This window comes from Oxyura jamaicensis, chromosome 2 (assembly GCF_011077185.1).
Source record: "Oxyura jamaicensis isolate SHBP4307 breed ruddy duck chromosome 2, BPBGC_Ojam_1.0, whole genome shotgun sequence".
Lineage (NCBI taxonomy): Eukaryota > Metazoa > Chordata > Aves > Anseriformes > Anatidae > Oxyura > Oxyura jamaicensis.
The window spans coordinates 123604550-123628369 of record NC_048894.1 but is presented as its reverse complement, the minus strand read 5'-3'; the positions used below and the strand labels follow the sequence as shown (position 1 = coordinate 123628369).

General features: G+C 35.8%; 1 protein-coding gene across 1 annotated transcript in view; it reads right to left on the bottom strand.

Moving 5' to 3' along the window:
• Positions 1–23820, bottom strand: part of C2H8orf34 (chromosome 2 C8orf34 homolog) — a gene marked incomplete at its 3' end in the record, with an annotated part of 188417 nt that overhangs the window by 68225 nt on the left and 96372 nt on the right. Inside the window, exons 8-9 of the mRNA XM_035317217.1 lie at positions 19699–19806; positions 6924–7059 (exon numbers count right to left, since the gene is read on the bottom strand). Coding sequence (XP_035173108.1) covers positions 6924–7059; positions 19699–19806 — 244 coding nt within the window. The remainder of the gene's footprint in view (positions 1–6923; positions 7060–19698; positions 19807–23820) is intronic.

Sequence of the window (23820 nt, the reverse complement as noted above, 5' to 3'; positions counted from 1 at the left end):
CTGGATCACCTGGTAAAAAAAAAAAAAAAAAAAAAAAAAAAAAAAAAAAACACCAGCAGCAAACTCTGCATCCTCCCTTTTTCCAGGATCTATTACATCTGTATCAGGTGTCAGAGGTTGTCCCTCTTATTTATGTCACTTCATCAGACTCTGTCCCAGTGCTGCATGGTGCAGTACCCATTCCATGGTAGTTTCCCATCCTCAGCCATGGAATTAGTCTGGGGTTACATACCCAGACAAGATAGGAGAACTCATCCCATTTCAAAAGACAAGTCAGCCACCCCAATGGTTTCTGTGCAGGGAATACAATGACAATGAGAGCAGACTAACCATAAACAATAAAAAGGAGATCTAATGCACAGCTGAAGTTGAAGAAGCTCAGTAGACTTCCTCCCTTCCCTTGAGAAAGCCTTCCAAGAGCCCATCTTTCTAAATGCAGTAATTTGTTAGTATTTATGATCTTCCTCACAGAGGCATCTGCTTTCATTAATTTCTCTCTTTGTTGTCTGAAGTTTCAGTAGTGTTGTCTGTAGACAGTATATACAGTAACGTGGCTTGTTTAACAGCAGTTTCTTCTCTAATTACAGTCATCAGTTTTTCTGCTTTTGCTAGTTAAATAAGATCCACTCGTCAAGTTCCAGACATTATTTTCTGCAAAGTTCATTATCAAATTTTCCACGAAATGCTTCTTAAAGACCTCAGGTCTCATTAGTATTGTTATAGCTTTTTTATACTCAGATAACTCTGATGCTCTTTAGGACAAGAGGGACTGTCCTCAAGTTGCACCAGGGGAGGTTCAGGTTGGATATTAGGAGAAATTTCTTCTCAGAAAGAGTGGTTAGGCATTAGACCAGGTTGCCCAGGGTGGTGGTGGAGTCACCGTTCCTGGGGGTGTTTAAGGAAAGGTTGGATGTGATACACAGGGACATGGTTTAGTGGGTGATATTGGTGGTTTTCTATGACTTTCACTAGGGAACTGGAGGACAATTGGACCAGATGATCTTGAACATCTTTTCCAACCTTAATGATTCTATGATTCTATAAAGCATCTCCATACACTCTTACTCTGTAGTAATCTAAAATGTCTAAGATTAACACCAGACAATTCCATGACCAAGCAATTTATTTCTGTCATTTGCTAGAGAGATATATCATGACCAATTCAGACAATTGTTGTATTCTCCAATGTTATTCTGCAATTTATGACAAATTTATGGAACTTAAATGGCTTTGGCAGATTCATTTTTTTCCCTAGCCAGTTCCTCCATTTCTCTTCTCTTTTCCTCCCTGCTTTCATGGTCCTCATGGCAGTATGTCATGAAGATGTGCTTAAAGTCCAGCTCAGTATTTTCATGTGATTCTTTTAATTTCACATAGTACAATGTAGTTTATTTGATGACATACCAAGTACACATGGAAGCTGTGGAGACCACACTGTAGAAAAACAAACTTATAAAAAATATTCCAAAAATCCAACTGATTAAAGAAAAGTTGACTGGCTTTTGTAAATAAGCAAACTAAATCAAAGATTTCTTGGGAGAGGAAACCAAATAAAAGGAGTTAGAGATACAGCTGATGAGTAGGGCAACAATAAATGTGTTACAGACAAGGCAAACTCACATGCAACTTCTTCTACACGTTTTCCAAACTACGTTTTCAGAGAGGATCTGTAAATGGTAGCATGCATAGAGCATCTCATTTATCCTACATTATCAACACAAGTTACTAAACTTGAACTGTACTCCACATCCCAATGGTGACTGGTAGAAAAGCCATGCTACATTTTTAATGTATAGATTTATTTCATTTGTACCAATATATATGATTTCTCTAATATGTTAAAAGGCCTTAGGACATTGTGCTTTCACTCTAGCTAACCATATAAAAATATATATTAAGTAAATGTATTGCATCTCAATCCTACATTTGTATGCGACTAGTGCTCCTTCCCAACATTCTTGTTCAGAAGCCTTCAAGCTTGTGGCACAGTATGTTTTCTATAATCCCATTTCTTTTTTAATCACATGCAACCCCTTTTTTGTATTCTATTGATGTTAAGAAGAATGAATGCAGCCCTTGCGCTATTAAAAACAAAAAGCTTCTTACTTCCAGGAATGCATTGGCAAGACTCCACAAGAACAAGATTTAACTTTTGAGCATGGCAGTGGGCATACAAGACTAATGGGTGGTCCTCCAAGAGGAAAAAAAAAAAAAAAAAAGGCCCTTACACTTCATTCAATTGGCCATAGTAAATTAATATCATCTTATGCCTGATCAAAGTCTTGCAAAACTCTCAGTGTGCGCACCATAAGATGTGAGAAAATATGGAAGTACTGTCTAATTTTACAAATTGTCATTGACACCTTTGTTTAACACGTAAGAGTTTTGCTTATGTTTGAGGGTATCTTATGACTAATCAGACAAACCTGGAATTCACTTCTTTTGCCTGTATGTGAGAAAGGATTCAAAAAATCATGTTACAGAATAGGTCAGTCTATTCTCCACGTCATTCCAACTAGTTGTGCTCCTAGATGAAGATGGAATTTTTATTATAAACACTTTGCTCAAATGATCTAAATCCAGATTAGTTGTACTAAAATTGTCTTTGCTCATTTTCCCGACTAAAGAGCAGGAAGCAAACATTCCACACACAGTTATTTTTGTAGCCCCCTTTTTTACGAACCTTGTTTTGTTCTACCTTGTGAATGATGTCACCCTTTTATTTAGATGACTTAATATGCTGCTTAACGTTCTCTGTAGTCCAAGAGCAGCTATGGGAATAACATTGTTCTGCAGCTACTTTCCCATTTGAAAAACCTCTTAAAGCTGTTATCCATCTGCATTTTGCTCACCGTGTGTGAAACATCTATACAGAAAACAGTAAGCTCTCTGTTTCTTACAGCTATATTCCAGCCTACAAACCTATTTATACTCCAGGAGAATTAACCCCTCCTTCTATTTTTCCTTTTCTCAGAGGTTTTGTGTTTTTTGTTGTTGTTGTTGTTTGTTTGTTTTAATCATAAGCTGAAAAAAAAAAAAAAAAAGTTGGTGTGATAGCTTGAAAGAATCCTACATCTTTATCTCCTATATATCTGGGTGGAGAACTTTAGCTTTTGTTAAAATTACTAATGTGGACTGTGAGAACTCTACCTATTATTTCAAGATGATCAGAAATTATCAGTATTCAAGGTTAGATATTAGTTTCTAAAAAACTTGATTTAAAAAAAAATATATATTTCTAATTCTGTCCATTCTCAGTCTCATTTCTTACAATTCTTGAAAAAGCTTTTACTTTTTCTGAGAGACAATAAGCTAGGTAGGGTGTTTTGTCAAATACAGAGCCTCAGCTGCATTGCAGGTTTTCCCCACAATGTAAAATGTGTTTAATTTGCTTTGTAACAAATCAGATTTATAACACTGCCTATAGCCACTCCCATTTGGCATTCTTTTTGAAGATCTTCCTCTGATACTGTGTTAAACACTGCGTCAGAAAAAGTGTAGCTGAGTTCAAAGGGAAGAACTGTTACTGTGCAGAACAACAGCCTAGCGAAAGTCATAGAAAACCAGCTATGCAGGACATTGAATGCTAGCTTGAACTAAAGGCTAGTTGTGACTCGGAACAAGGCTGTAGCGACAAAGAAACAGGAAACCAGAAGCTGCTAATATTTTCCTCCTTTTATTACAATCCAGGATTTGGATCCTGATTTTCACGTATATTTGCGCAGTACAAAGGGAAGAGAGTTACACTGGAGCTAACTGAAGTCTGATGAGAAATATCTAAGCATGAGGGAAACAGCTGGTTCAGTCTATACTTCTCACAAGTCAGTGCACTCCCTTGTTTAGCCCATTTGTAGGAAGCTATAGATGCCATGAAAATGTTAAGACATATTGCTGTACTGTACTGTACTGCAGGTGCTTTCAGTAGACATGAAGAATTACCCAAGCACTCCTCCCAGGCGTAATCTACTAATGTTATCTATTTAAGTACCAGAGAACTCCTTCAATCATCTGTCTAACTCCCTCTCAGAAGAGACCCACAGTGTCCAAAGAAGTGAGGAAACTTCTGGAGGATATATAATAGAAGGTAATTTGCCTGCACAATAAAATCAGGGTGGAGCATTAAAAAAGAAAAAGAAGAAAGGGAAAGAGAAAGGGAAAGGGAAAGGGAAACAACAGCAAGGTGACAGAGCTAGCATTATGCAAATGCAAAAGTAAAATTAAACTTTTGTCTGAGTCAAGAAGAATGTTTCCTAACATCTGGAACTCTGACAATCAAATTTGAGGTAAAAAGTCATATTCTTCCTACAGACAGCCAAAATACCCACAGCAAACATGATTTGGTAGTCTGATTTGACAAGTCCTATTATCTACAGAATCTCCACTGGCATTAATAGGTCCATTCATCTCAAATCAGTTTACACAATGAAAAAAGGGGGTAAAATTAAGAGGAAAGGCATCTGTTTAATTGTAGCAAGAAGTATGCATAGCAACAATTTATACTGACTTCTTTTTTAATTGTATTAAAATGTGCCTAAAATCAAAGCCAATCATTTTAATATATGTACAGTACAGCACATAAGTCTGCTTGGAGGACATGAAAAAAATGAAAATATCATTTCCAAAACAAATATACTAATATGTTCTGTATTATGATCTTAAAATAAATACTAGGCTTTTACATAACACTGAGGAACCTCTACTGAGGAGACCCAAGTGCTCAGGCTCTGGTTTTATAACATGATATTTTCAATGGCTATATCACAGTGTAACAGCAAATTGGAAGTAACAATAACAGCTCATGGAAGTGAACAGAAAAAATATATATCTTAATCTTCCTGAAACCATTTGCTTCAAGCAGTTCTCTCTGTGCACTATTACATCTATTGTGAGAAAACACTGGACAAATACACTGTGGAGGTACCAAAAGGACAGAGCTAACTGTACTGACAGCTCTGTCTTGAAGATGGAAAAGGTGTTCTCAAAATGAGTAAGTACTATGGAATGTTCCAAAAGAATCAATAGATTTCTTCATCTTGAAGAATAAATGCTAGTTTCCTCACAACTGAATACAACAGCAATACCCAATTTTCTCTTTAAATATCCAATGTTAATGATCAAATGGTCTATATTTTGATACTTCAGAAGTTTAAAGAATCTGCTGAACTGCAACAACAGTGAAAAGAATCAGACAGGTAGGTATCATCTAGTTCCTCCCTAACTGCATTAAACAGGGTAGAGAGTGACATAAAGCTCTACAGATGACATAAAGCACTGCTTTGCATTTTCTCAAAATTAGAGTGAAGTAAGAAAAGGGGCTTTTATGAGATCTTTCTCTTGCAACTCATATTTCAGACTAAAGAGTCATATAGTACAGCCAGTTAAAGGACAATACAAATAGCCAGGTTGCTAGGTTTGGCTCAAGAGCTCAACCCTTTGTTCCCTGGTATGCAGGATTGAGAGGATATATAGTATTTTTGACACCTGTTGTTAGGGGCTACTTTAGGGAATTTAAAATTTAATTAACCTTCATAGTAATCCATACAAGACTTTGTATAAATTCAAAAAGACCACGTTGAAAACTTCACATTTCTGTTTTCCTTACCTTTCTACTTGCTAATCCATGGACAACTGATGCGAGCAGAAAAAGGTGCCGTACTTTCATGTAGCTAGTTGTTTGGAAAAATTTTACAACATAAGCAGTTTGTTTCTAGTGAATTGGGAAGAATCTTACTACTAGCATGTTTGCTCTTTTCTTAAAGCATAAGGCCACACCGTTAACAGCAAAACTCCCTAGTATTACAAGGCCATCTTGCCACTACTGCTCTGGCAAACTGGGAAATGACCTCCTCTGAGGCTCCATGACAGTGCTAAAGAGATGCTACTGCACGAGTGATTCAGCATGCCTGTAGTTGTGCTCTCAGACCATCAGAAAAGGTTTTGGAGCCCCTCTTTCTACATAAGTGCCTTTTAAAAGTAGTAATTTACAAGCAAAACAGTGGGGGAAAAAAAAAAAAAAAAAAAAAAAAAAAAAAAAAAGTAGAAACGTAGGGTGGCATATGGCCAAACTTTTGACTTAATTTCACCACAGGTTGCTTTTTATTTACAAGCAGCTAATCCCCTCTCAAACTACACAATGGCGCAGCCATTGGCAAAGGCAGGCAGATAAAATTGGCATGCCTCTGTATTGTTCTTGCTAATCTGAACCATTAACAGAAGGGTGAGAAGGCTAGTTTTGTCATTTAAACAGGCTTAAATCCTTTCACCAAATGAGTTTTTGTCTACATAGAAGAATGCATCTTGGAAATTTAAGGGGTTTCTGTTAGTGTTGCATTCTCAAGTTGACTTGGCTACAGGAATACCAACCTGTTTATTTGGCCCCCATACTGTAAATGCAAGAATTATTTCCAGCTGTCAAAATCAAAAGGGGTTCAGCCTGATTAAATCATTTCTCAGAGGTGAAACAGGATGAGATTATAAAGTGCTAAGAAGCAGCTATTTGAAATCCTGGACTGCACCTGTGCAACTAAATCTCCATTTATACAGGTGCTTTTCAAATTGGATTTGAACCTTTAAATTCCCTGATTCATCCCTTGAAAAACCACAGAAGCTCAAATAACTAATGAAATTCAGAGACAGAAAGGCTTAAAATAGTTTCAAGCTGTGAAGTAAGGCCCCAGACTAACTATGTTCTTTGATTCATTGTTGATGCGACATATCAAGCATAAACATAAGTTGCCCAACCCAGATGCCAGAGGTTATAGGGTAGCCAGTAGCTAAGTATTTTTTCTTTTTCCTTTTTCTTTTTTTTTTTTTTCTCTTTTTTTATTCCCCTTACCAAAGGAGAGGTCATCACTATCACAATACATATCTGAATACCTGGGGAAATTAATTTATTGGTAGCATGATATGCTTTTGTTTTTTACCTGGCACATCTTGCACAGATATTCAACGTGACCTTTGCTTGAGGCTCAGCAGGATGAGCACTTCTAGTTTGATTGAATTTGCTCCCAGAAGAAATCAGACTTGTTACTCCTTCCATTCTTAGATCATCAAGATCCTCTGCAACAAAACAGAATACACTTAAATTTTGTAGCAATAAAGTTATTTATTCTGCACCTGCAGAATGTATCTGGCACTTGCAGGATCACTAAACAATAGAACAACCTAAAAATCAGGAAGAAATCACACACAGTTACTTGAATAATACTAGGAAAAAACACTTCAGAGTATTTTTATGTACATATGTATTAGCATCCTGTTGCATTGACAGGGGTTAGTTCAAAAATACTAGCATTTCCACTTCAGACTGCTTATTTTTCAATTTTTATTTTTTTAAATTCATTTATAAAACAGACAACAAACACACTTGTCAATTGCTTTGTCAAGAGATGCTGTCCAATACCTCCATTTGAAATAAGGATCCACATTGAAGAGAAAAATTCAATTTTTGAGTGTATGATTCTCTTCTGATATTTTATAATTATTATTGTTATCTATTCACTTGGCGATGAAACAGTATTACTAAGATGAAAGAACTAAACTCCCCAAAATGGAAAATCTGACACCATATGGAATACATACACCATACACCAAAATGGAATATATCACACCAAAAGAGACCACAATGTACGTACTTATACCTACCACATTGCTGTAATATATCAGCAACAAATAATAATAACTAGATTTTATACTAGTGTAAAATCACTCACACTTTGCAGGAAGACAGCTGAGGCTCTTGGAGAACTGTTTGCCCCAGATCATTCTGGAATTGTGTATCTGAGTTAGAATGTAAATTAAGTCTCTTGGTTTACAGTAAAGACGTTCTTAACATAATCTGTTTATTTTTTTACTAACATATAACATAGGCTTATTATGTATACCTACAGTATCCATAAAGCACCATTTAAAATTGTTTATAATTCAATTAGGTTCTAGCTGGAAAGTAAACAAACAAAGTACTGACTAGCTACTATTGAATAAGCACCAACCATTTCATGTACTGACTAATGCATGTTACTTGTGGTATACAGTATGCAATCATCTAATTAAAATCTTTCAGATAATGTATACATATACATTTTCGTATATTTATGTCGACAAAAGAAACCAGATGTTAAAGGATCCCAGTGAAGCAGAAAGTGTGCAAAGGCAGACTTTAGATCCTGGAATCAGATGGGGAAATGTCATGGAGAATTTTAAAATCAGAAGCTATATTCAACTGGAATTAAAAATACACAAATAGTCATTATAGGTACATAATGTGGTACCAGTATGGTCAGATTGGCAGGATAATGTCATGTTAATCATACTCTTTTGGGGATACATCCATTTCAGTAAACAATATCCATTGATCATGGTGATAAAAAGAACATCAAGACTAAACTTAAATTAATTTCTTGTCACTGAAGTGCTTGAACTAGATTTTCCTATCTGTGATGTTTCTAATGCTTAAGAAAGCTCTTCCCTTCCCAAAATTCCTTGTTTTGGAGATACAAATTGACAATTCCACTGAATTTTCTGGCATCCATTTCCACAATTTTTCCTTTAAATTTTATCTAAAATTTTATACATAAACCTATTCAAAGGACTTGGAAGGCTATATGATAAAGAATTATAATATCAATCATCTATGAGTCATTTCAGAGAAGGCATTACATATTTGGAACATATTATGTATTAAAATAAATCATGTTTAATTGTGTTTTAAAGATGTGTGAAAAGTTCCGTATTTTTTAACAGATGTAAACCACTGGACGGATTACAGTTTAAATGAAATTGAAGTATATGCCTCATTTTTTTCCCCCCTGAACAGATGTGATTTCCTTAAATGAGATTTTCAACTGTTCTCTGCTTGATTAACTTTTGGCTTTCTGACGACTAAGACTGTTTCAATTGAGCAATGACATAGGCTGCCCTCTACCATACCTTTTATATTTGACTGTGTATATCAAAACCATTTCATCTTTACATTTTTAGGCAACTCTTAACATTTTTATCTCAAGAGAAAAGTAAGTGAAACTTCATGCAAGTAACTTCGATTTTAGATATACCTATAACTGTAGCTAACAGACAAGCTGGCAGATGATTATGTAGGACTGATATATTGTCACATGCTGTTAGCCCGATAGAAGTAATCTGTACGCTAAAATGCAGATTTAAAAAAACATAAAGCACCAAAAAGCTATTAATATTCCTATCAAAGAAGTATAATTCCATCCTCCACATCCAAATAAAATCTGCATTCTTTGATTTAACTTTGATTACTGCACTTCTGCCTCAGTATTGAATGCTTTCAGATTCTTCTGGATGCCTCTTATTTACAGGGCGGATATTGCTCTTTCTCAGTAGAGTAACTGAGCTTCAAGAAGCTGCCTGGTTCCAACAGCCATAAATTTGATGGGAGTTTTTGAGCTGTGGGCTAGTTTACATGCCATCTGGCAATCTTCCTGACTGACCACATCTATTATAGTCCCTTAATAATAATAATAAAAAAATATAATATAATAAAATAAATAATGCAATAATTTTAATATTAAACAGTATATATACATGTATATTATATTTATACATATATAAAGAACAAATTAAGCAATTTGGTTAAACAATTGGTGCATGAGGGATTCCTAAATAGGAATGTTTTCAAATGAATCCTAACACTGAATGCAATAATGTATTTAAGAATAAAAAAAAAATAGGTTTCCGAAGGTTCAAATGTTTCTGTGTAGTGTCAGAAATCATCAATCTTAGCAAAAAAAATGATTCCATTGAGAAGTCAATTCAGTTACAGGGCCTGGAACTTTTCTCTTTCTTTGTATTCTTTGGTGGATCAACTAGTGATGATATAGCTGAGTGGTTCAGTGATTTTATTGAGCAGCAGTGAGGTAATTCACTGAGAAAAAGAGATTAAAAAAAAAATGTTGATGATTGCTTCTGTGACAGAGGACAGGAATACTGTGAAAACTCTCAAATCCTTAGGAAATTGTTTTCTATCATTGTACTGGAAGTTTGAGTAAATGAAAAATAGAATAAGACTAAATCTCACTTGTGCTAATAAAAATGTATTATTTCAATGCAAGACTGTGCACTGTATTTCTTCCATTTAATGCTATTTCTATGCAATTCTCTGTATGAATAGGGCATACAAAGGCCCAGCATTGGTCCTATGGCATTTCATTAAATATGTCCTACATCGTAAAAAAACAAAACAAAACAAAAAAACTACAAAACAAACAAAAAAACTTTGTATTTTTTCCCTCAAATCAGTGATTCAACAAAATAAATTTACAGAGCTTCAATCTTCATGCATTGCCATAATAACATATAAAAATGCTTAAAAGTGATATAAAGATCACAAGTGTAATAAAGCATAGCACTGAACCAGATGTTTTCTATATTAATAATAATGCTGCACTAAGCTAAATTCTTTGTGATTTTTATAGACAACTTTCATCAACAAAGGGAAGGGGAAAAGGGTATCTATTTCAGCTAAACAAGAACATATCCCAGTAATCAGGTAACTGTTTTTAAATAGGATGTTGTTCGTAATTATTTATTTCCTTTCATTCTGGGGAGGAGGATCTGGGGAGAGGAAAGAGGCAGTGATGCCAAGTATTCTAGAATCCATTCCAGATTTTTTAATGTCTTGGGATAAGAGGGTTTACAATCCTTTTACAAGATTCTACAAGACTCTCACACCTTTCATGTTAGGGCCAGAGCTGCTCTTGCACAAAACCCCTGCTAAACATGGTGAAAGTTCAGTTGCGCAGAAGGCTCACATAATACAGTTCTGTGCTACACTGTTTGATATGATTCAGACATTTTTGCCTCTTTCCTCCATCATTAAATGCCATAATTTCCCAGGAGTAATTTAAGAAGTATAAGGTGCAAAGCTGGAAAAAGTCCTGATTCGTCTTTAGAGAGATAATGACTGCTAAAGGTTTTTCTGTTCAGTCTAATGCTTAGAAAGGCAATAAATGTTTTCATGTGAGAGGCAATATGATAATGAATCCTGACTTATGTTCCTGCAGGCCACCAGTCAATTCTGATGCACTGCTAAAATAATGGCTTTTCTCTGTAGTAATGAATTTCTCAAGGCAGTGTTCTTACATCAGGACAGACATTGACATTGCCCATAGATGGCATTGATTTGTCACAAATCGTTTGCTAAAGGACAGACTCTTAATATGGTCTAGTACTCTCATAAAAAATAAATAAATAAGCATAAAATCTACTTCATGTAGTAGTCCTACTCGTGTTCAAGGAATTTCTGCTGCTTTGCATGTCATACTTGTATGTTTTGTATTATTTTAACCAATCATCTCTGCTTTGGATAATTTTTCTTACCAATATCAACAGAACCCAATAAAAATCCCACCTTAATTCCAAAAGAATTATTAGAACATGCAGGATTTAAGCTTCAAGACAGAGGAAAACCATTAATCTAGAAGATGTGATGTGCCACTCCTGAAAATTATGTTTAATCATTTACCTCAACCAAAAGACTACTGGAGGTATTTTCTGCAATACACTAGCTACAGGACATTTTACTCTGTTTTCTCTTACTAATCTATTCCTTTGAGGTTATGAAGCAGACAATGGTGTTTATTCTAATGTCTTCCCATTAACACCTTCAAAACATCAGAATTTCACTCAGTCAGACCTTTGCCACAGACAGTTGATACAAACATCGTCCCAAATAGATCTGTCAAAAGACTTTCACTCCTACAAGCCATTTTAGGTTCCTGAACGCAATTTTCTGAAGACATCTTACTTTATAAGTATCTGAAGTTGACAATAAATTCCCTAAATATTTGTGCTTCCACTGTTAGATGCATGGAAAATCAATTGAAACCTGATTTTGCTAAGACCCTGAATTTGCATGTTCCCCTCAACCTGTATCATTTGCCAGTTTAGCAGAAATCTACCCCACAGTCAAAACCAACCAACCAACAACAAAATGGGTACTGTAGAAAGCAACTTTGTTTTCATATATCCTGAAAGAGAAACTCGATCAGTGGTTAGAGTTCTCACTTTTAATCAGCAAGAGAGAGAGAACTCTCTTCAGTTTCTTCATCTTCCTATTTTAAGCTGGGACTAGAATTAACATATGGGGTAGCCTTTTGTGATGAAGTTATCCTATTTTCATTAGAGTACACTTCAATATCTTAGACAAATACAAAAAGAACTGGCCCACATACTCAATCTCCTAGTTTTATCTTCCCTTTTTTCACTAGGAGGAACTTTGCTTGCTACAGAAAACAAATTATTTGCAGGCAAGACTGTCGGAACACTGCTTTAGGGGATGAGAGCATTTCTAAGATGTAGAGTGTCTGAGCTTCAGACCCTTGCTCCAAATCAGGCAAATTAAGTTTAGAAAACAAGTTTTCTGTCTCCCAGCTGCCCATACCACTCACTGGATGCAACATTATAGTATCATTTTATTTAAATGGGAAAGTCCACAGGTGAAAAGGATTGGCATTGTGCTCACTTATCATTCCCTACTGGGCATCCAAGGACAAAGGATCTAGCAGCACCAAATAATCCCTGCAAACAACTACCCCTGCTTAGCAACAGTAACTAACCATATAACACCGTTACTTCACCCAGTAGCAATTTGAAGTACATCAGGTAGTTTCTATACTGTGTTTTTTTTTTTTTTTTTTTACAATAAAGGGAATCTAATATTAATTGGAGCATGGTCATTATTTCTAGATTTCCAATAACATAAAAATTTGAATATTTCATTCGTTATATCACATTCCATAATGTATTACTTCACTTGTAATAATTATACAATAGTACCCTTGTTGTAATAACAAAGCATCTTTGGTCTAATACAACAGCAAAAATTCACAATTAGAAAAATCCACAAAATAATCAGAAATTTTGGAAATCAGAAGGTACCAAAAGGAAAATCTTTCAATGTTAGTCCTTGGCAAAATTTTTCTTTTTTTGTGCTTTAGCTTTCAGTAAAAAAACTTTTTTAATTAAAAGCAAATTTTCAATACTTCTAATCAGTTCCATTTCTGATGTCATTTATTTATGCACTCACTACATTTATTCCAATATGCAATTCAGACCTCATTCCAAATCTGCATTCTTAAGGAAAATGAACAAGGTTTATTCTATTAATGTGGCACAGCATTTTTTGTTGTTGATTTTCTTTGATCAAAGTTTTTTTAAAAATCAGTTTAAAATATCAGGACATAAGAAAGGTATGCATATTTAAAAGGTTTCATTTTGTTTTTAATTCCAGTTTGTTTTTTATTTTCAACCAGAGTAGCCAGCCATAATATTTTTCAAGCAGGCTTGGTTAACATACTACAGATGTTCCTTAAAATATAGCCAAAATCCTGAATTTCACATGACATTGTCACTTACACGATTAAATCTATTTTGAATGAAACTGACCATTTTTGTAAAAAAATCATACAAACAACAAACAATTATCTAAGATAAATAATAATAAATTAATTCAACAGTACAGATCAATAAAGCTAAACCAACAATAGTGATTTTTCAGCCAGAGAAGATGCTAAAAAACAATTTAGTTTTGCACGATCCAGTTTTTGCACTGAGGGCTATATTCATATTTCTTTGCATCCATGTAGTTTACCAGCCCCTTGGCAGGATTAAGTTTAGCTGGCTTATTAAGAGGCCAGTGAAAATTCATACACTTTTTATTGAAATGAAAGTTGAGGCAAAGGAGAAAAACTACAAATAAACTTATGTCAAAAATTTCTAGTAACACTGGACCTTCCAACTGCTTTCTTTTTAAAAAATCACTAGTACAAGCATTTCTGTGCCAGTCCTCCATCATCTGTATGCTTTCTTTCATAAACCTATCTAGCAGAAGGATTACTACAGTGGAAATATCTCTCTTTCCCCAACTTATGTATATATATATATATATATTTATATACATATTTAGTTAAAATCATCACACTTCCAGTGTAGTCATACACCATATTTGTCTTTCAGAGTATGTTCATGAATACAGAAACACACTAAAGGAGACATTATAGTCCTAGCTGAGACAGACATCTCAATAATTCAATGATGATCACCAAAAAGTTAGATAACAAGTTAGAAAACAAGTTAGAAGAAACAAACCGTGAATCTTTGTTACTGCTCTTCAAACTTCTGCTTAGCTGCAAAGGAATAAATGCCCTCCTTGTTACCTCTGCTAACTTGGAATCAAAGATAAGAATGACTATAAGATGGCATCCAACGACTGAAGCTTCATTTCTTCCAGCTCCATCCTTCTATCAGCTTGCATCAACTCTGCTTTTTCCCGAGACGAGACCATCTGTTTTCTATCACTATCTGTATTTTGGCCAGACACTGGGACATCTGGAAGACTGCACTGTCTATGCTCAGAGAAGCAGACACTGAGCTGGATACCATCAACATACCAATGGCATCACAGCTGACAGTGCATGCTCTTCCTCACTCATTGATTAAATTAATTCCACTGGTCTCTTTTGAGAAAGGGTAAAATAAAAATTTTAAGTATGATTTTATCTTTTCAGATGGGTCAAGCAGCCAAACTAGCAGGTATGTCAGAACTATCCCACAGAGCCTACGGATCAGCCAGGTAATATAGTTCCAAATAAACACCACAGTTTTCTAATAATTGTTTTATTGAAGAGAAGTGTATGCTTTAAAAAAAAAAAATAATAATAATAATAAAAAAAAAAACCAACACTTTTATTTAGTTAAAAACCTGTGTGGTTGGGAGTGGTGTGTAAGTGCTGCTTACTCTGTTGGAAATCTGTTTTGTGTAACCTACCCATTCAATGCACTGTTGGGTTATGCTTGCTTGTGCTTTTGGTTTGGATAAAAGAAAATTAGAAGGCTTTTGGATTGCCTACAATGCTTGCACAACTGTACTGAAATACAAGAAAGAAAGCTGGCTGAAGTGGAAAATAATCTATAAATGTGGTATATATAATACATGTGGTTGCTATACTTTCACTGAATACTGCAGTACAAGATTACTGCATAAATAATAAATCAATCACTACAACATGTTAGTTCATGTAATGCTAGCTTGTGCCTACTATCATAGTACAGATCATAGAGATACATTTGCTTTTACTCAGTACTGTTATCTTCTGGATTTGAATTAGAACCAAACATTTCTGCAGATAATTTCATTTCAGAACTGTAAAACCATCTTGTAAGTGAATCATATAGTGTCAGCTGACTATTCTGCTTCTGAAGACATACAATGTTAAATCATGACTCCATTGATCTCAAGTGAAATTTGCCATTGACTCCATCTCTGGAAATTTATCTAAAACATTGCAAGATTCTCTCTTTTGGGTTTTAGCTGATTAATGTAAGAGCTGTGAAACTCCGACAGATCTTGAGATATGTTTAACTCTGGAGTCCAAAGCAGTAGAACAGATTATGAGCCACATCCCCTGGTGGCCACTGCATGCCATCCCCTGCAGAGTATAAAAACTGCAGGTTAACCATACAAAGCAATTCTTTCAATTGAGAGGGAGGCAGAGATTCCAGAATGCAAAGCCTGTTCAACATCAGATAGCAAATATTTCTGAACATTTCTCATGTAAAATAAATAAATAAATAAATAAATAAATAAATAAATAAATAAATAAACAAGGATGAAGGAAACAAAACCTTTGGAAGCACAATCTCCATACACTGGAAGGGGGCAGCAGAAAAGAATATATCATATCACAGAAGATATATGACTAACTCAATACGTTTTCCTTCTCAGAAAGAACCAGATATACGAAATTCGTAAACTGCCATTAGTTTGACTGATAGATAACCTAAAAATCAAATGAGGTTAACCTTTCAGTGCAAACTGTACCAAGAGAAGGAACACAGAAAATAAATAAAGAAAGAAAGAAAGAAAGAAAGAAAGAAAGAAAGAAAGAAAGAAAGAAAGAAAGAAAGAAAGAAAGAAAGAAAGTAGTATCAACTGGAAGCATCTTGACAATATAGAGCAGAAGAGACCTACTTAGGCAAAAAATAATAATAATAAAATAATAATAAAAAATAAAGTACAACTGCATCAAGGGCCAGGTGATTCTTGTGTTTCAAGCACACTAACACAGTTCTCTGGCCCTGAAATACTATTAGCTCAGGTGGTAGGCGAATAAGGTCAAACTCCTAGGTGCTAACCAGCAGGCACTGACGGTACAGTTCTGTAACCCAGCAGCTTGCTCCCGGTGACAGGGAAAGGCCCAGTTCCATTCTCCCCTCCCTTTCCACAATTCCCACTGATATAGTTGCTCCCTGTCTTTGATTCTTGTTTGACCCCACTCCAAGCTCATTCAGGGCAAAAATATTCCATTATTTGCTGGAATCTTTTGTGCTTGGTTCAGTGAGCTGCACTGGCACACTGAGGGGTCATCCAAACATTCAAGTCAATATAAATCAAATGACAGGAGCATACCATCTTTCATGAAAGAGAGAAATCTACCACACTGTTAGGCTCAGCCCACCTCTCAGAGCTTTACCCTAAGGTGTAAAAGCATTAGGCATTTAAACTACACTAACAATTCAGAATACCAACGTGTTGCTCCAGGACTAAAGCACTGGAATAAATATATACATATATATGTAATAATAATAAAAAATATATAATATATATATGTTTCTCAAAGTATGAGAAATAAAAGTAAGGAGGACATCATTTTAATACTGATGGAATGATACCCCATCTGCAACTCACTGGGACATTTTAAGGACCTGAAGGCAACTTTGGTTCTCTCAAGACAAATGTTTTTCAAAAATGGTATTTTATCAGAATATGCAGATATGTATTCAGGAATGCATTTTCAATATATGATTCTTAATAGTATGATACTGTATTAAAGATACGATTTTGGATTTTTTCTTTTTTTAAATTATATGTATTACATTTGTTGAGTAATCATTGCCTGTTTTCTCTTACTAAACTGAGTAATACCAAGCTGATATATTATGATTAAACTTATAAATAGGCTTGAATGTCAGAAGCAGGTTAAGACCTCTTGCTATCAAAACCATGTCTTACCTTCTTGTCACCTTTTCTTTGTCTGTTTTAGAGTGTGTACCAAATTACATTTTTAATTACCTATGTACACTCTAAGTTTCCTTTCAGAAGCATGAGCCTCATATAATTTTACTCCAAAACTGTTCAGCGCCAAAAGCTTTCCCAGCTGTCAAAACCTTCCACTATTCCTTATCACCTGAGCAGCAGCTCTGCTTAGTTCATAGACCTTCTCATAACAATTCCAGCAAGCACTCTGAGTAAATACCCATAGCAGCTAACAATTTCTCATCACACCAGTGAAAGTCTCCTGTTCTAATGCTTAATTTTGTTTCAGGTATCATCTGCTTGTGAAATATTTATCTCTGTGAAGATTCAATATAATGTGAAATATTGCCAAATTATTATTGTTCATTTACCAGCTAGAAATTATGTCCAATATGAACAAACCAAAACTATAAAACAAATTCTAAAGAACAAGCTATCAAAAACAGGATTGCCAATGCAATCATGGCATAATTACTATCTTTATAGAATTTGGAAGTTCATTCTAACATAAGAGCTTTGACTCCCTAATCAAACCCATTATTTGAGTCCACACCAAGATTTCTAAACACATCAGTAAACAACTGATATGCAAAGAAGAAAAAAAATAACTAGTGGTTAAGCAGCTAGACCTTAACAGTATTTTGTCTCCAGTAAGTGCATGTACATTTAGAACAGTTGACAAATCAAGTACAATTTTTTAATGAATGAGTATTCATACAAACATTACATGAGTATTCATTTTTTTTAAAAGACATATTTAGCCTTATTACTTGTGACTGACATAATCCAGTTGCTATTCATTTCCTGAAAAACAGCAGGAAAATGAGCTCCTGTCAGAAATGTTCAAAAATGTCAGAAGACTTTTTTCTCCAAGGACATCCAAATATGCGTGAATCACATTTGATAACATCCCCTGAAAAGATGTATCTTTCTGTACAGCCAAATGGAGAAAAAGATCTGCAACCTGTTGTAAGACACCCTGCCAAGTCTCCTTTGTCCTAAACATTACTTATAGTACTTCTGCTTTCAAGTGACAATGATTGAATAATTAAATCTTGACATTCTAAGGAATAGCCTCACCACAGCCATTAATTCACATTTGCCTATGGTCATACATACACTAACTGAGAGTCACAAATATAAATGAAATGATACATGAAGTTCCTTTTTTATATATAAAAATGGTAACCATTCATTCAAGCTTATGAGTATCATATATAACACATACAGTAATCTCTGTTGAGAAGAAGCTTTTGACTGTGATTTGCTGGAGTAATCTTTTACAGAGATAACAGGTGGACAAGAAGAAACAATTCTGTGAGTAAATTAGAAATGACTGTATTTGCCATGTGTAGGAGAGAAATGAGGACTGTCACAGAAGGGAATATATATGTTCAGTTACTACCACAGTGAGTGGTATCTGCTCGGTAAGCCATGTGTAGGACATGTACCCATCTGTATAGCTTTTTGCAGATGAAACTAGCTGTTTTGTCTTCAGGTTCTCAGAAATCTCCAAGCAATGAGAGGAACATTACCACATAAAAACTGTAAAACCTGCACATGGTAAATACTGCTCATCTTCCCAGTCTCAAAGTTTCATGTTTTCAGTTGAGTTTAACTTGACAATGGATTATGTATAAGAATAAAAATTGTAGTCATATATTTGCATTTTATATAAGCCATAAATCCTGATTTATAATAATGATTTATAAATTATAGTGATAAATAAACATTTTATATAATACAAATGTTACTTTTTACGGCCTACTGGAGAATATAATTCTCTGAAGAATCTTGAAGATGAAATTTCACATAAGAAGAGACATGACTCAAGAAAAGATTATACTCAACATTAGTTTGATACTTCAATGGTACCATTTATAGTTTCAAAATTAGGAAAATTCAAAAGTCAATAACATTTAAAAATTCTGCAATAAGGCAGACATAAAAGGAAAGTATATTCTTTATCTTTCTTGGACAGAATAAATATGTAGCTATCACTTTTTTATTATGAACTATGCCTTTAAGAACCATTTTGCATTCTTATTGTTTCATTTCCAACATCTTTTCAAGTTTTAATTCTTATTGAACTGAAAAGAAAAAAGTATTTTTACAACTTCTGTTTTTAATAAAATAAGGGGAGAAACCTTTTTGAAGACACAATTGGATTTGTCTCTCTTTGTATCTGGTTAAAAATCAAAACTGAAAAATCCAATTATTTGCATATTTATTTATATTTAATTATTCCCAGGTCTGTAAACTTTCTCTGAAGAGAATTAAAGGCACAGAGTGACTGTAATTCTCTTCATTTCTATTTTATTCCTTCATTACTGGATACTTCAAAGATACAATATTTCTTTAAGAGCAGAAACTTGGACTACACCAGTGTTGCCCAGAAAAGAGTAAACTAATAAATGTACCCTTCTGCTTGTGTTCAGAACTCTGCCTTCTGTCACAAATGCACATTGGAACCTTGACTATTTGGTCCAGGAATATATAAACTTAATGTATCTACCATCATATATATACGTACATATCCTATTAAATTTCCATTTATTCTTCAGCTGCTTGATATCTCAATATTTCACTAAGCATTTCCATCCTTACTTTTCTATGTTCTTCCAAAAGTGACTCACCATCTCTCTTCACATTCCCTCCCAGTGAAATCTTGGCTTTACACCCATCAGTGGCCAAACTCATTTCACTGCAGTGCAGGCAGGATTTAACTCTTTTAAGTGTGCTTCCTTTTCAGTTTATTGTTCCAAGACAGGATTTAAGAAGCAGTTTCACCATCAGTTTAAGCTAAACTAAGTCTGCACTGGCACTTAAAGTGTCACGCCTGCCCTTCTCCCATTTCAGCTGACCAACACTTACCATTCTTGTGCTGGTTATAGTCCCTGTGTAGCTCACAATTAGCTGGGTGAGGGAGCTCATATGTTTTAAAGTTCTCTCTGTTTTTCTACATTGATTATTGGCCCAGCCTAGACTCATTCTTCAGTATCTTTTCTCAGGTTCCTTGCTCAGACATGGACTTGTTCAAACAGGCAAAGAGAATAAGTGATTTGAAAATACAGCTAAGCATGTTTTCAATTCAGTGTCCAGTGACACAAAACCAGTTAACCATACATGACCTACCTTGGTTTAAAATCATAGAATCCTAGAAAAATTACCACCAATCCTAGAAAAATTACCACTAACCCATGTCCCCAAGCACCACATCCAACCCCCTTGAACACCGCCAGGGACAGTGACTCCACCACGTTCCTGGGCAACCTGTTCCAATGCCTGACTGCTCTTTTTGAGAATAAATGTCTCAAATTTTCCAACCTAAACATCCCCTGGTGCAACTTGAGGCCATTCCCTCTAGTCCCAACACCTCACAATGGCACCCCTTCCTCTCCTGGGACATTTATTCCTGGCAGAAGGCGTAGGTCCTTCATCCTGAGGCCCAACTACACCCCAACGTTTCCATTTCCCCATGCTTTTACCCTCAGCTCCCTCATGACAGAGAGTGGGGACCGCCACCCCCCACTCACCTCCTGCTTCTCCGCCCTCTTCTCTTCATAACTCCCCTGCTGTAGAAACAGAGTCCTTCTGTTACAAATAAAGACCTGAAGGGATGAACCAAGTGGCTTCCCCCAAATCTTCTGGAGAGTCTGGTTTGGGGCAAGAGGGAAGTGTGCTCTGCTGATCCCACAGCAGCTGCAGTTTCTTATGTATGGGCAGCCTCTGGCACACATTCGCCCCAAGCCCCATAGGTTTTGTTTCTTCCACAGCTGCACACTTTGTTCTCAATTTCATCCTCCCCACCAAGACACATTAATGGGGAAGCATCCAGATGTCCCCATCCCTGTTCACATCCCTGTCCTCAGCCCCAACCTCATAATCCCGGGTGCCCCATGGGCTGCAGCTGGGCTGGAGCTGGGGCAGCATGTGGAGGTGACTGGGGCAGACCCCCAAAATATGTCCTTTTTTTGCGTTTTGCTGAGTTTGGGCCCATTTGCTCTCAGCCCTATGGGGCTGCCCTCCAGTTCTGCTTTCTGCAGGAAGCTGCTGTCTGGCTGCAAGTGCCTAATTAGCCAGGTGCTAATGAAGTGCATGCAAATGCCCTTTTGACCCCAGCACAGGCAGCGGAAGGGGTGAAGGGTTGCACAGAGTTCTCAGTTGGCTCCAGCAGCAGTGAAGGGACAAAGGCAGCGGCTGGGTGCTCCTGGTAGAGTCTCCCCCTGGCCTCCATCCCCACTGGTTGTTTCTTCCTCCTGCACCCATGGGCTTCTGGACCAGTCCTGGGCTGCTTTCTGAGGTCACCCGCATATCCGAGTCTGGATGTTAATGCATATCTGAATCTGGAAGATTTTAACTTAAATTAAAGGGGTGGGGTGGGAGAGCTCTGCGCACCCTGTGGATGGTTGTGCTCACACCCCTGTCTCTCCCAATGGATGGATGTGGTCATCTGGAGCCTTCTGCCTGAAGGCCATTGCTCTCTGTAGCCTTGGCCACCGTGAGGTCCTGCTGGCCACGAGGCCACTGCTCCTGCCAGAGCCTCAAGCTGTGTGCTGAAGGGATCTGGTGAGATGGGACAGTTTTAGGAGTATTTTATTAGGGTTTTGGTAAATAAAGTAATACAATTCTGTGATTCTGTGATGAATTTCTGCATGGAATTGTCTTTTCCTCCTTGTAAATGGAATCAGAGACAGACTAATTTATTAAGAAAAAAATAAAGGATACTAACAGAAAGGAACTTCATTGAAAATAACTATATAGCTTTGTCACCATAAAATATCATTTTTATATTCTTCGGAATGTGCAGCCAAAATCCTGCAGGTTACAATTTGAGGATATATTCAGTAGATATTAGAAATGAGTTTTAGGAGTCATTTTAAACACCTTTTCCTTTGGATGCAGTTTATGCAAAAAATATTGTCATTATCATCACTGCAGTAGAAGTTAAGCAGCAAATTAACAGAAATTGCCAAAATTTTCATAGCTCCAAGGCAAATGCTTAGAAGATAAAGATGGTCCAAAAAGATATTAAGCTTAAACCAGTACCCCTGTCTGCAGGAAAACCAGCCAAACCAAACAAAACCAACCAACCAACCAACCAACAGTAAGTGTAATAAAAGGATTCAGAACACAGAATTACATAGAAGAGCTTTCAGTGTCAACTCATACTTCTTATAGCCCCAGAGACTTCAAATGATTCAATATTAAAGACAATTCAGATATTTATATTTAAATCTAGCATCTTTCGCCTTTCTTGCCCCATTATATGTCCATTGGCACACTTTCCTTACTTAGAGTTGGTGTTTGGATGTGGTCTTACAGTACTCACCTCTCCCTCACCCTCCCAGCCCTCACTAATTATGGGAAGCTTCCTCGGGGCTGTTTATGGCAGTAGACAGACATCCTTCATCTGAAATGCTCCTTTAATTTCTTTTTGTTTTCCAGCATTCTTATTGCGGGATGCTATACACTGACTTCCTCTTATTTATCTTATGAATTCTCATGGTTTTTGAATTTCTCATATCCCAAATTCTCTTATGTATTTGTTTCTCGTACCTATAGACTTTCTTTCCATTGCCTTTGCTACATTTTGCCATTCTCATCTTTGCTACATTAGCCGTCAAAATGTCTTGCAGATAATAGTATTTACAGCCAGTATATTCACATACAAAGAACTATGTCTTCATGAATGAAGGGTCATTAAAAAATTGCAAGAAGAGAAGCCAGCAGCACAACAGTTGTTGCACTGCAGTTACTGCAGCAATGAGTCCAAGATAGCATAGAACTTGCAAACTCAAGGTACTGTGTGCCACACTAACCCTGTGAATCACAGAAAGGCTAAAGAGCTCTCTGGTTTGCTCAAAATTGCTACATATATGATAGGGGTGGTGGTCTTGTGGGGAAATAAAGAAGGAAGGGAGGAAGGAGGGAAATAAGAGAGGAATGAAAGAAAAGGATGGCTGAACTTGCTAGCACTATCTGACTTGGGTTGCTTGGAGCTATATTTGTCTGCAGGGTAGTCATGGCAGTTACTGCAGTATAGATAATTCTACATGGTGAAAGTTTTGTTATGTGATTTGTTAAGACAGCAATCAAAGTAGATAGATGGGATACTTTAAATTATAGATGCACTGGAGTTAATTAGAGGTGCTTTTATTTCTTTTTTGTTTTCAATCTCTATTTTATCAAGGCTTACTGAATCTAATTTTGAGTTACCTTTCTGAAAAAACATGTCTCCTTTCCACTTTGTTATAAATGATCTTTTACCTCACTCTATTATTTCTTCTCCATGTTTATTCTTTCCCATTCCTTCTTGTCTTTTCAGCAATTACAACCATGTGGAAAAATAAAATAAAAAATTACACTTAAACTTAGTTTTACAACACAGAACATTCAGAATCTAGTGATAGAATAGTGCAAAACACTATTAGAAAGAATGGCTGGGCAAGCAACAGTGTTTTAATATATGCTGAATCAACTGTCTTCAATTAAGAACAGGGGATAATAGATTGTATTTTGTCATGCTGTTTACTGTTTGTTGTATTATTTTTTGCTTGCACCATTTAAAATTGCATTTATCTTGTGGTTTTTAAATTTAGTGCTGCACTTGATATTGTATTAAACAATAGGAGTCCACACTTTGCAACAAAAAATAAAATTACAATTCTGTCTGGTAGGGGAAGAAATCACAGAAAAAAAATGTACAGGCATTTATTTTGTAATCACTGAAATTAACGAATCTTGAATTCCTATGG